Below are 12,804 nucleotides of genomic sequence, written 5' to 3' on the forward strand. Positions count from 1 at the left end.
AGAATCCTGAGGGAAATATTATACTTCTTCACTTTCAGCACTGCTTCTACTGTAAACAAATAATACTCACTGTGTATAAAGTCAGGGTATGTGTCCACCTGAGGGTTATGTCCACACTATATTCCACAGGCTATGGTCCAGGGATGTGCACTTCATCTGAGGATCCACTGATTAGGGATCCATCCACTGTTGGAATTTGTTGTGCAATATCAGTAGCTCAGAATAATGGTACTAACTCAGCTTCCCTATCATGGCTCCTTGTACAGTCTGGCCAAACACTGTTCTTCAGAAGATGGGATATTTATTTACAGCTAGGTCCAACTATGAGCATGTCACTTTAAGCAACAAGATGCCACCGTTAAGATGGCAAACTGGGTACTTACTTAACAGCACAATCCTATGCGTGTCTGTTCAGAAGTCTCATTGAGTTCAATGGGACTTACTCACTGGTAATTTAGATTACAATTATATACACATTTATGGGCTGCCGTTGCCCTTCCTATTGCGCTTTGAGCACAAATGCACTCAACATGCACAAAACTAGAAACATTTTTCCTGGAGACATCCACTGGTTCAAGCTCATTTTACCTCTGTAGAGTTGTGGCTGGGTAGACTTTACCATTCTGTGTACAGGCAAATGAACAAATGAGTGAATTCCTATAACATGGCTATAAACATGCCTGAGAAAAATACCACCTTCTCAAACTCCATATACAGGTGATCCTAAACTTTTAACAGACCTCTCAGAACTTTCTTGTAGAATGTCACGTTTCAAAAAAACTGATACTGCAGAGTTTATCCAGCCCCTCAAATCGTTGTAGTTGCACCACTTCCAGCTCTACAGTATCTTCTTTTAGATGTGACCAGAACTATACACAGTATTCCAAGTGTGGCCACACAATAGATTTGTATAAGGGCAGTACGATATTCGCAGTTTTATTTTCAATTCCATTCCTAATTACGCTTTCCTAATTTGCCTGTTTCATAGCAACTGCACACTGGGTTGACATTTTCATTGAACTATCCACCACAAACCCAAGATCTCTTTCTTGGTTAGTCACTGCTAGCCCAGATGCCATCAACGTGTACATGAAGTTTATTTTTTTGCCCCATGTGCCTCCTTTTACGCTTGCTTACATTGAATTGCAGTTGTCATTTTGATGCCCATTCTCCCAGTTTGGAGATCCTTCTGGAGCTCTTTCGCAATCCCTTTTTGTTTTAAGAGATACAGATCTCTGCGGAACCCCCATTGTGGTTCCCCGATTACCCTTCCATTGTGAGAATCTAATATTAATTTCTACTCTCTGCTTTCTGTTCTTTAGGCAGTTACCTGCCTATAAGAGGACCTTCCCTTCCTCATATTCCATGACTGCTAAGTTTGAACTCAAAAGGTTTTCTGTGGGTTCCCACAGTTTTTCACTTCCTTTGAACCGACAATGTTCAGCCTCAACAAAAACCTATTTCACAGCAATCCCAGCTGCCAGTAAGGTTTTTTTTTTTAAAGAAGTGGGAGGAGTAGGGCACCTTGGCGGGTGCCAAGAAAGTTGTCTGTGGGTGCATTGGTGCCCACAAGCACTACATTGCCAACCCTTGCTGTAGAGCCAAGCTGTTTCTTTTTCAAGATGCTGACTCTGTATCATACCCAGCAGGGAATAAGATGTCACAGCAAACCCCAAAATACTGATATAAGGTGCTTTGGTAGTATGACAGCTGTACCTTTCATTAGCTTCAGCCTATCCTGTGTCAAATGCACTACAGTAGACATCTCAATCACTAATGTATTACAGTCAGAAATGTTTGTTCCGTAGTGGACTAAGGTGAAAAACATGCCTAAGATCATGTAATGATTTAAAGATACAAGACCAAGAACACCCTCGGGGCTAGTTCATAGATGTGATCATATGGAAGCCACCATCTTTGCTCCCCCTCCCTCAAATGCCTGGCCAGAATAACATTGGAGGCTCAATTTGTACGAATTGCCACCTGTATGCAGATGCTGTATTCACAATCACTTTAATTCCAGAAGCAGAAGTAGGCAGGCACAAGTCCTTCAGATGCGCCCTTGGTCATTGCCAGAGATGACTGCATGGACCATTATATGAGAAACCTGTGATGGAAGGCCTAGCCCACCCTACCTCACAGGTTCTGCTATCATTCATTGTCTTGAGTTTTTCTTGCTTGATCATCACTTGTTTCCTTTCCAAACTCATAATGAATTATTTGTAAGGTCTATTTCTAGGTAACTGCTACATATAAAATCAAATGTGTTCTTTATGTGTTCACCCAACTATCCTTAAACCTATCGTTATTATGGAAGGCCAAAACTACACGTTGAAGCTGCTGAAAAGAGAAGTACAGGCACCACTGCCAAATCAGATCAGCTCAACTCGCTCAGTTATGTGGGATGTCATACAAGGAGGTGACTGGTATACACAGAAAATAATCCTTAATTATGTCAAAGCTACAACATAAAAACATGCATTATGTAGATAACTGACAACTTGAGCAAGCATCTGCATGGACAAGTCATCTGATTACTGCATTTTTAATTTGTTTATGTTGTAATGGAATTCATTAAAATTTCATGTTTTATCTGTATTTTATTATTGTTAGCTGCCTTGAGTACCATTTTTAGTGAAAAGGCAAACTACAAATTTAATAATTAATAATTCCCTAATACAGACCTATGCAATCATGAAGATCAGCGGAGGAGGCCTTGCTGGCTGTACCACTACTGGCAGATTGCCATCTTGCAGCAACCAGGAAGCAGGACCTTCTCCATGGTGGTGCCCACCTCATGGAATGTCTTCCCCCTGGTATTCAGGAGGTGCCAACTGTAACATGTTTTAGGTGCCAATTAAAGCCCCATTTCTTTACCCAGAGCATCCTAGAGTGAGGGTGCTGCCCAGTTTGTTTGTAAGTATTGGTTTTAATATTATTGTTTTATATACATGTTTTAGCAGTTGATATGTATTTTAATTGTATTTAAAGTATTTAATTTTCTTGTAAATGGCTCAAAGATATGTTTAAATATGGTCAGTGGTGTAAAAATCTATTAAATATAATAAATAAAACCAACCATGTTTGAATAATATGACAGGTGGCCTATCCTCTTCTGACACCTGTCTTCTGCTATCCACCCTAAGCACAACTGTAATAGGCCCAGCATTTCCTTTACCATCTCAACTGGTCACTTGAAGACAATCCCCAAAGCTGTGTTCTACCTACTCAAAACATTGGTCCATCTCCTATACTGTCTACTATGATTGTCTCTAGCTCTCCAGGGTCTTAGGCAGAGGTCTTTTCCCAACCTTACTACCCGATATCCTTTTAACTGGAAATGCTGCTAATTGAACTTGGGACCTTCTATATGTAAAGTATGTGTCTTTCTACTGAGGTATCTCCCCTCCCCATCAAAATGGGTTTTAAAAAGAAGTTAACCAAGAAACACAGGTTTTTAAAAACTCCATGGGCTATTTTAAAAAACACAGAATACATATTTGTACATAAATGTCACAATATATATCTTACATGCTGAAAGCATCACTAGTGTTTCCTTGATCTAAGAAAACCTGCTTGTTCTTCCTTTTTAACATCACAACTTGGACTCAGTTGACATATTTATCAGATTGGCAAATGCACAACATCCAAGAGAACAGGAACACTCTAATACAACCGTTGACAGGTTATTGAGCACATAACATCAACAATCCTTTCCAAGGTCATAAATCTGCTGATAAGGATATAAAATGAAGTCCAAAGAATGTTCATTTGCTCACTACATGAAAAGCTTACCCACTGTAGTTGTGGTGCAGGGAAACAAGCAGATCTCTAAAGCAGACTTGTAATTCCACAGTAGAAAATCTCAGTACAAAGAGTCTCAAACACATCTCTGTTCTCATTCAGACTCCCTTTCTTGCCCTCTCTCTGTCTCCCATCAGGGGTGGGGAAACTGTGGCCCTCTACATTTTGTTGGATTCCATCAGCCCCAGCCAGCATAGCCAATGCTCAGAGATTATGGAAGTTGTAATCAAGAACATCTGGAAGGCCACTGGTTTCCCCCCCCCCCGCCCCTGGTATAAATCATGAGTTCCTCAAGGCAGGGACCAATCTTTCTTGTTTGGTTATATTACTCTGGAAATTCCATGTACACAAAAGGGACTGTATTTTTTTTTCAAGTCAACAGTAACAACAATGTTGCTCTGCATTTTTTCCCAAACCATAAATTGTACAACCAGCTTTTGTATGGAATATTGTAGGTGTTCCTATTTCTCTCTGCACTGGTGAAAAGGGAAATCAAGCAGTGAAGCGAAGGATCTGCATAGCTTTGCCTATGAGATACATAGTAGTTATAATTTAGTAAATAAAAAGCCAGTATTTATATCCTTACGTTTGCACCAGATGAAATAAAAAAGCATAATGCTGTACTAAACTTTTTAATAGCAAACTCAGGTGGTGAGTGCCAACAGGACTGGAGCCAAAATGTAGCTAAAAAGAAAGAAGAGGGAGATATTAGCAAGCTCAGCAGAATTACATTTTTTTAACACAAAACGGCAACCCAATGAGGACTAAGTATGCTCAATACCTACAGAATGTTGAGTGTCAGCTGGAAAAGAAAACGTGAAAATGGTGGGGATAGAACGGAGGGTCCTGATGACGGACTGGCTAGCTAGCATTCCTGTTAGAAGGAGAAAATACACTGCGACATCTTGTTGTAGGTATCACTTGTTTCTTTTATATTGGAAAATTTATTAAATTTATTGATCTATTTGTTCCATTTCAAACAGATGCCAAAAGGGAAAATTACACCCATGCATTGTCAAGAGAAATGCTACAATAGTATTTTTATAAGAGTCTAGATAGGGATACTATGTTATGGAAGAACACAGACACAATTAGAGATGAAGTTTCAATGTTTTATTCAAGTTGGGGTTTTTTCATTTTAAGTGGTGTCCAGTACAGCATTTGGGGTCTAGTTCCACACAAAAGAATGGAAGACTGAAGATGTACCCATTAAAACTGCTAAAAAAAAAAGTGGTAAAACAAAGTCCATTTTGTTTAATGCAATGCCACTAGGTGATTACAATTACAAAGACTTTTCCCTGCTTATGGCTCTGTTGTACAAGCTTTTCCATAATTAGTGCAAGGGAAAGGAACCACAACACAGGATGTGAATTTTAAGTAGTACTGGCTGAGTCACATCAAACTTTCTACACGCCAAAGTTATACAAAGTGAACACTCTAAAGCACTCCAAGGACAAGCTTTTGGTGTAAAAAGAGAGCTGTAGGTGTAGGAGGGAGAACTAAGTAAGACTTAAACGTGTATGATGTATCTGCCTAGGCAGCCCCTTATCCGACAAATTCAAGCACTCCTTCATAGAATGAAAACCTGATTCATTCAAGAACAGGAAATTGCGTTTCCTGAGCACTATGATGGATTGCTGTTCTCAAAGCATGAATTTCAAATGTGTCTTCCTTTACAGTAGCCATTATCTTAGGAAAAGGTAAAAGACAGAATCAAGCCTTCATATGATAGTTGTTAAGTATGGAGCTTCAACAAGCAACATTCCCCAAAGGTCTGGAAGCGGAGAAGGTATTCTCATCCTTCTCGGAAAACACACACTTTGAAGCTTAGCCTTCTTTCACCAGGTTCAACATGACTGACACACGGCAATACTTGCATCCCAGACATAAAACATTGAAAAGTACACTAAATTCGGAAGGTAGCTATGCTGTATAGTATTTCAGAATTAGTGATGGTACAATCCCTTCTTTTATGCTTCAAATTCCAGTCCTAGACCTAGTTTGTGGCCACCTGCATTGATGTTCTTCCCATCCAACAAAGCTGACAATGTCAATTTGATACCTGCATAGCAAACAGTAGGAGGAAAGATATAAGCATTCAGTACCTAGAAATGTTTCACACAATCTGATCCAGAAACGTTCTGAGAGCTGTATAAGATCTGGGGGTGTCATCAACTCCCCCCCGCCCCGCATTTAAACTGACATGTACGGTTAATTGCTACTTTGCTGATACATAATAGAGCAGGGGTGAGCAACTTGTAGCCCTTCTGATTTTTTGGCCTATAATTCCCATCAGTCCTCCCCACTGGCTCTGCTGGCCAGGGCTGATGGGAGTTGTAGGCCAAAACACCTGGAGGGCCACGAGTTGCCCAGTCCTGTGACAGATGTTCCAACAAGTTCAACATGACTACTAAAAATGCCAGTAGTCAATAAAATGTCCACCCACCATTTCTGAGTTATCAACATTAGCAAAACTGTCTCTCAACCCACCCTCTTAAGTATCTGAAGTTTGACTGAAGCCAATGACAGCAATAAGGTTTGATAATATTTACATAGCTACCTTAGATTTAACATGACTGAATTTACATGAAAGATTTGATTGTTTTAGATTTAACATAACTGATAAATGGCAATAGTTATCTTGGGTATTCAAGCAAGTAACATTATGAATCAAGAGGAAGTGGCATTCAGTGACCTTCAACAATAGGTCACTGAAACTCAAGTACAGAATAAATACATTGGTCACTAAACAGGGGCACAGAAAAAAATAGTCATCTTAGTATTCTGGGTGCATTTTGAGCCAAGTCCAATATAACAATCCCCTAAAGATTCTGTTCAATGGCATACATGACAAGTTTCCCACGGACAGAACTTTTTATCCCAGCTGCTTATTCTTCAAACATTCTGTAGGCCAATTGTTTGCAGGATTTGTAAGATTTGTAAAAAAAATTCTCTTCACGTGCAATTCTATGGAGATCGTCGGCAGCCTCCAAAGTCGGGGGCTGCCAAGTCTCCAATGCAGGGTGGCCAGCCACCCTGCATTTTTGCTAGATGGGGAATTTCGCCCATCCAACCACAGCACTTCCACGCAGGAGAAGGAGGCTGGGGCAAACACAGGAAGCTGCACAACACAGTTTCCCCAGTCTCCTCCCATCCCCGCCCCCTTTTTCACATCTCTGGGCTCTATTTATGAATGCAGAGACGTAGTCTGCATGATGGCAGGGAGGGGAGCGCGGTTTCAGGGCTCCAAGGTCAGAGCCCTGGTTCCAACATCGGATTCCAGAAACCAAACAATCCTATGTCCCCCAGACGCTGGGATTGCTCCTTTAATGTGGAAGTTGTATGACTACATGCCTGAATGGAGAAAAAGAGCACCTATGTCTCTAAAGAAATGTATGTTCCTCCAAGTAAGCATGGTTCCTTTATCCATGATGACGTCAAGAGAAAAAAATGAAATCACTACCTCTCTTAAATGCTTCCAAGAAGAGAAAGATGCAGAGTGATGTTATTAACTTCTCTCTTTTCAAAGAAAAAAAGGATCTGCCACCTCACCATGCCTCTCTTATTACTGAAGGCTAATCATTTTCATAGAGTAGGCCAACTCCAACCAGTAGTGGTTGGAAGTAGTGGGCTTTCTACAAAGGCCTTCTCTTTGTCCAGCCTATCTCACTTGCCATCATCCTCATAATATAGTACTGCCATCTCTAAGGGACCTGTACAGTTAAGGACTGGTTTTCATTTATCACAATATTACAAAAACCTTCCATGCTTACAGCTGTGGTATCCAATAACATCTCCACATTCTACGAATTGTGGCATCACTATTTGTAATTAGGGTTGTGTAAAATACGTTACAATATTTGAGAACTCAGCCTGGAAGAATTGGTCACTAGGCTGAAAAATTATCACAATGTGGCCCGCAATGAAATTACATATTTGTCACAGTAAAGAATGTTTGTATTGAAAAGGACAAATCAGTCAAATACAGTGTTATCTGCACATACCGGGCTTCAGAGTCTGAGTGTATCCTAAACCAATCAGACTGGAATTATTCACTTTAGCCTGCAAAACAAAGTGAACGTATCACAAACATTACTCTTCAAAGTTCTTGTTCCATAGCACACTAGCAAAATTGATAAGTTATAGGGTCAGGGGGAGGAAATGGAGAGTGTGGAACAAATATAGCTTGATTCCTTGAACGGTTCTTTGAAAATTTAAGTCTGAGTTCAATGGGTTTACTTCTGGATATGTGTTCACAGGACTGCCACCTGCTGTTTTCATCGTGTTCTTACTGTTTTATTGTGTTGTTATCACTTTTAATATTATATTGGTTTTATGTGTTTTATTGTTCTATGCCACTTGGGAGGACTTCTGCCCTGAAAGACAGCCAAGAAAAATTTAAAATAAATACATACACACAAGTGGAAGCTGCTGGCTCCAATGTCAGTAGAGTGGTGAATCCGCTCCAAATTTCAGTCAGAGCTCTAAATTAGCTATCCAAGGTGCATCTTGGATAGCTCCTTTAGAGTTCTGACTGGTTCTGCCTGAAACCTGGAGTGGATTCACCGCCTCACTGACACTGGAGCCAGAAGACTGCACTGATACATACATACATACCAGGAATGAGGAATATGTGGCCCTCCAGATGATTTTGGACTGCAACTTCCATCACCCCTCACCACTGGCCATGCAAGCTAGGGCTGATGGGAGTTGCAGTCCAACAATGTTTGGAGGACCACATATTCCTCACCGCTGCCTTATAAGAGGGAGCTTTACAGCAACTCAAAGCAGGACATGCTAGTGAGAAAAACCCTCACAAATCTCTTTTTTCCCTCTCTCCACTTCTGTTAAGTGTTTATCCCCAGGTGTTTACAGGAATACTGTGCTTGCAGTTCAAATGGAACAAGCAGTAGTGAGCCTAGGATGTTAGTTTGCTGCCCGTGGAGTCACAGACAAATGAAAATTTTACCCCACGGTTAAACGTGTCCTTACATTTGAAGCGAAGCCTCAGCATAGCTTTTATGTTGTTCAGAATCCTCTCAAAACCTCCCTACAAGTGATCCACTTGCCAGTCAGCCTCTGAAAAGCAGACTTAACATGTGGACTGGCCCTAAAGAAGCAGGACTTCCCACTCTCCGGAATAGCTACAGTGGGTGTGTCATGCACAAATCCAAGCAAGTAAATCATAAATGAAGATGTGATCAGCCAACCCTTGCTCTGCTTGCCTATTTGATTGCAGTTTTCACCCTTCCACCAGCCCCCAGTTGAGGCTATGTCAGGTACCTGTCCAACCATGGATATAACGGAAACAAAACATGCACAATCTCCAGAGCACAGAGCCATGTTTTAAAGCAACAGCGCTATTGAGTCTGCATGCACAGATATCTTCATCTTCCTTCTAGCCTCGGAGTCCGGGTGTCACCAAATACAAGGGAGAATAAGCCAGCCATATGTGTAGCTTTCACAACACTGCCGGTTTAAAAAGCCCACACACACAGGTCCGTGCTATGGAAGTTAAGCCTTAAACTCATTCTCCCTTCTAATTTTTCCCCAGGTTAAAACAGTTGAGAAAATTGCATATGCAGTTTTCATATTAACATAGGGGAGTTATGCTATGGCAGTTGCACGCACATCTCTACCCAGCAGCAGTGAGGGTGCTCATGATAATCTGGAAGCAGGGTGGACAAAAAAATCCATGATGGTTTGTTTAAAAAAAAAAAAAAAGATTTTAAAATTTTACATTGTATTTTTTAATTTTTAATCCAATTTAAAATTTAAATTCATGGCTGGCTGAGGAATGCTGGGAGTTGTAGGACTTTTCTCTATCTAAGCATGCAGAGGATAGTAGCCTTAGGGCGCAATCCTATGGAGATAGGTGGCCGCCTCCGAATTCGGAGGCAACCACCTAGCCAATGCAGGGCAGATGAAGCACGGAGGGGATCGTTCCCTCCGCACTTCTCCTGCCCTGCATTTGCAGCTAGACAGCTGATTTTGGCTGTCTAGCCACAGGAAGTCGGAGGGGGGGGGACGTTGCCGGACGACACATAGGATGTGTCGTACCGGCACTTCCACCTTCCCCGCCCCAGAACACCCCGTTTTGGCTACTCCGCACTCCTCTTGAGCGCAGGGCTGTTCTGCGCTGCCTGCGAGGGTTCTCAGGGAACCAACATATCCTATGGCGGTCTAGCCACTGACTAGCAGCCACAGGATTGCTCCCTTAATCTCATAAAAATAAAGCTACCCGCCCATTAAACATGGGCATTCGTCTCAGTTTTTCATCTCATGAAAATGCCTCTGTCCAGCCTAATGACCAGCTCTTGCTTCATGGAAGTTCTGGGCTTTCCATTTCTGTTTCTCTGACCAAAGTCACATGTGCAAAGACACAGGCTGGCTAAGACTGATCCTGTTCTGTGCTTATGTGGTGGTAGAACTGGGCCAAGCAAGCCAAAGGAGTTAGTTAAGGCAGAGAGACAATATAGGAAGGGACAGTTGGATACAGAGTAGAAAGGGACAGTGGAGTAGATTGGAAGGGAAAAGTGCAACTGTGTGTGTGTTATTTAGTTCTTCCCATCCCTCATGCACTGCTGCTGCATCTGTAGCTTGCCACAGGTAATGAGTATTATGTACTATTTCTTAAATTCATAGAAATGAAGTTACCTAAAAAAAAACTACCCAGGGTATACCCTCAATGTTGTAAAATGTTGTACTGAGGTGCAAATTAACATGTTTTAGTGATCAAATTTGCACTATTGTTTAAGAAATATGTAAAGGACTATCAGTGGCAACTTGATTTAAATCAATGATTTAAATCAGGGTTTTCTCTTGTTGATTTAAAGCAATGATGCAAATCACCTTGATTTAAATCAATCCACCCTTCCTCGAGGTGACAGTTATTCACCATAGGCAACTAGGCAATGTGCTAAATATACAGGACTGTAGTTTTCCCTTATCCAACATACACACTTCAGTGAGACAAAAGAAAACCATTATATAGACCAAACATACATAATTGGAAATAGGGGAAATCGATGTAGAAAGCTGACTCTGAGTGGAAAGCAAGTGGAAAAGAAAAAGGCAGCATTCTAAGAATCAGTATAAATCAAGGGATATTGTGACACAAGTTTCCCTTTTTTTCTCTCAGTGCTTCTTTCCTTGCTTACACCTGGTCATCTGATAAAGACACAATTCTGTGAAGCAAGAGGAAGCAGTGAGGACTAAATATTTTATTGAAATGTAAAATCATCTGTTTAAGGCTCCAAATGGCCTTGGAGTTTAAGAAGAGTTAATAACCAATTTCAGTCATGGAATCAATCTCAAACAAAATGAGTCTCCACATGTTACTCACCGAGAAGGATGCATCTGGGTCAATTTGATATTTGGCTGCTATTCCAAAGCGAGTGTTGCTATTTCCAGCTGTCCAAGCAAGATTGACAGCAGTTTCCAATTTATCATTCACCTTCTGATAAATTGAACCTCCAAATTCTGTCCCATCATTCCTGTAAGGAGAACAACATTTATGTTTTATGAAAACCTTATTAGGGAAAGATTTGTCATGATGTGCCATAGCTATTTATATGGGATTGTGCCTATATGACATCACTGGTAGCAAGCAGCACAACTGTCTGCTTGTGCCAACATGCCATTTGTAAAAAAAATTGTGGGATATTTAAAAATATTTAGCATTCTTCCCTACTTTAATATTCAAGTATACAAGCGCTTGTGCTATCAAAAAAGCTACTAGTGGCCGAAACAGGCATCGTATCTCTACACCAAATGCCCTGATAGCTTTTTCTCCTTTGTTACAATATTTTTCCCACACGGTGCTGCCAATACTTACACATTGGTGTGAAGCTGGAACTCATCAGTCTTATAACCAACAGCAAAGTTGCTCTGAGTTATTCTGGACTTAGCTGTCTCAAAAGTCATTTGGTAGCCAGCCAGCCAACCTTCATAGCCAAAGACAAAGGCACCACGTATTGAAGGACCTGCAATATCAAAATCCATGTCGCAGCCCAAGTTGATATGTTCCCGCTTGTATCCAGATTTAACTTTAGCATTCTTCTTTCTGAAAGGAGAACAGTGCTTTACATTACTCTTTTTATATTATCCATTCTTTTAAAAAATGCTTTTGTTTTTACACCTATGCACCAGGGGCTCTCTACCTTTAATCTATGGAAGGTAGGCAAAAAGGTGCAGTTTCTCCAACCTGTACAGGCAGTGATGGGGAAAAGCTGCACCTGTCTACTTACCTCTCAAGAGCACAGCACTTCTGCCACAAAACAGGTTAGCCCATTAAAAACATATGGTAGTCCACACTTACCAAATGCCATCAACATGGTACAGTCAAGGTGCACTTGGCTGACTTGCTCACTATGGGGAATATCCAGTGCTGGCATGTTGCTGTTGCCACCTGTGTCCCGCTCAGTGCCTCGCTCTGAGAAGGTTCTTCCTCAGAGTGAGGCATTGGTATGGAGGTGGCCTTGGAGACCACCTGTGCTGAGGCAGTACAATCTCCAAGGCCACCTCACCCAGAATGCCTCACTCTGAGGAAAGACCCCTCAGAGCCAGACATTTGGGCCAGGTGAGATCTCTGGAGCTGTGCGGGGTGCTTGCAGCAGCAGCAGCAGCAGCGGAGTGGGCAGCACGGTTCTCTGGACTGCCATGTAGGTGGATGCTTCACTCTGAGAACCCCTCAGAGTCAGGTATTTGCTCTCCAGAGTGGCTGCCCACTCACTCTTCCCATTGCACCACTGTTGGTTTCTCCTAGTGCAACATCATTAGCACTAGCAGAATGCCACCATTGGATACGACCCACAAATGTCACAAACACACCAGCTCAACTATCCCAGCATATTTTTATAGTATCTACACTTTCACAAGGATGTGTTTGGATGATCATATCTTGGCTTAATAAGCCAAGATGTGAAAAAGCCCTTTGGCCAGGCAAATACAAGCAAGCAAACAAGCAAGAAGTCTTAACTACAGTATCCCATTTTATCC

General features: G+C 41.4%; 1 protein-coding gene across 2 annotated transcripts in view; it reads right to left on the bottom strand.

The window, feature by feature from the left end:
* Window positions 1-3,459: 3,459 nt before the first annotated feature.
* VDAC1 (voltage dependent anion channel 1) overlaps window positions 3,460-12,804 on the bottom strand; it is a 30,948-nt gene continuing 21,603 nt past the window's right edge. For both annotated transcript variants that reach the window (XM_084838901.1, XM_084838902.1), the window contains exons 6-9: window positions 11,642-11,869; window positions 11,150-11,300; window positions 7,809-7,866; window positions 3,460-5,866 (exon numbers count right to left, since the gene is read on the bottom strand). In XM_084838901.1, the coding sequence (XP_084695027.1) occupies window positions 5,775-5,866; window positions 7,809-7,866; window positions 11,150-11,300; window positions 11,642-11,869 (529 nt within the window). In that variant the 3' untranslated portion in view covers window positions 3,460-5,774. The remainder of the gene's footprint in view (window positions 5,867-7,808; window positions 7,867-11,149; window positions 11,301-11,641; window positions 11,870-12,804) is intronic.

The sequence above is a fragment of the Heloderma suspectum genome, chromosome 2, assembly GCF_057233095.1.
Source record: "Heloderma suspectum isolate Gila_16-S chromosome 2, 16-S_ref, whole genome shotgun sequence".
In the NCBI taxonomy this organism is placed as follows: Eukaryota; Metazoa; Chordata; class Lepidosauria; order Squamata; family Helodermatidae; genus Heloderma; species Heloderma suspectum.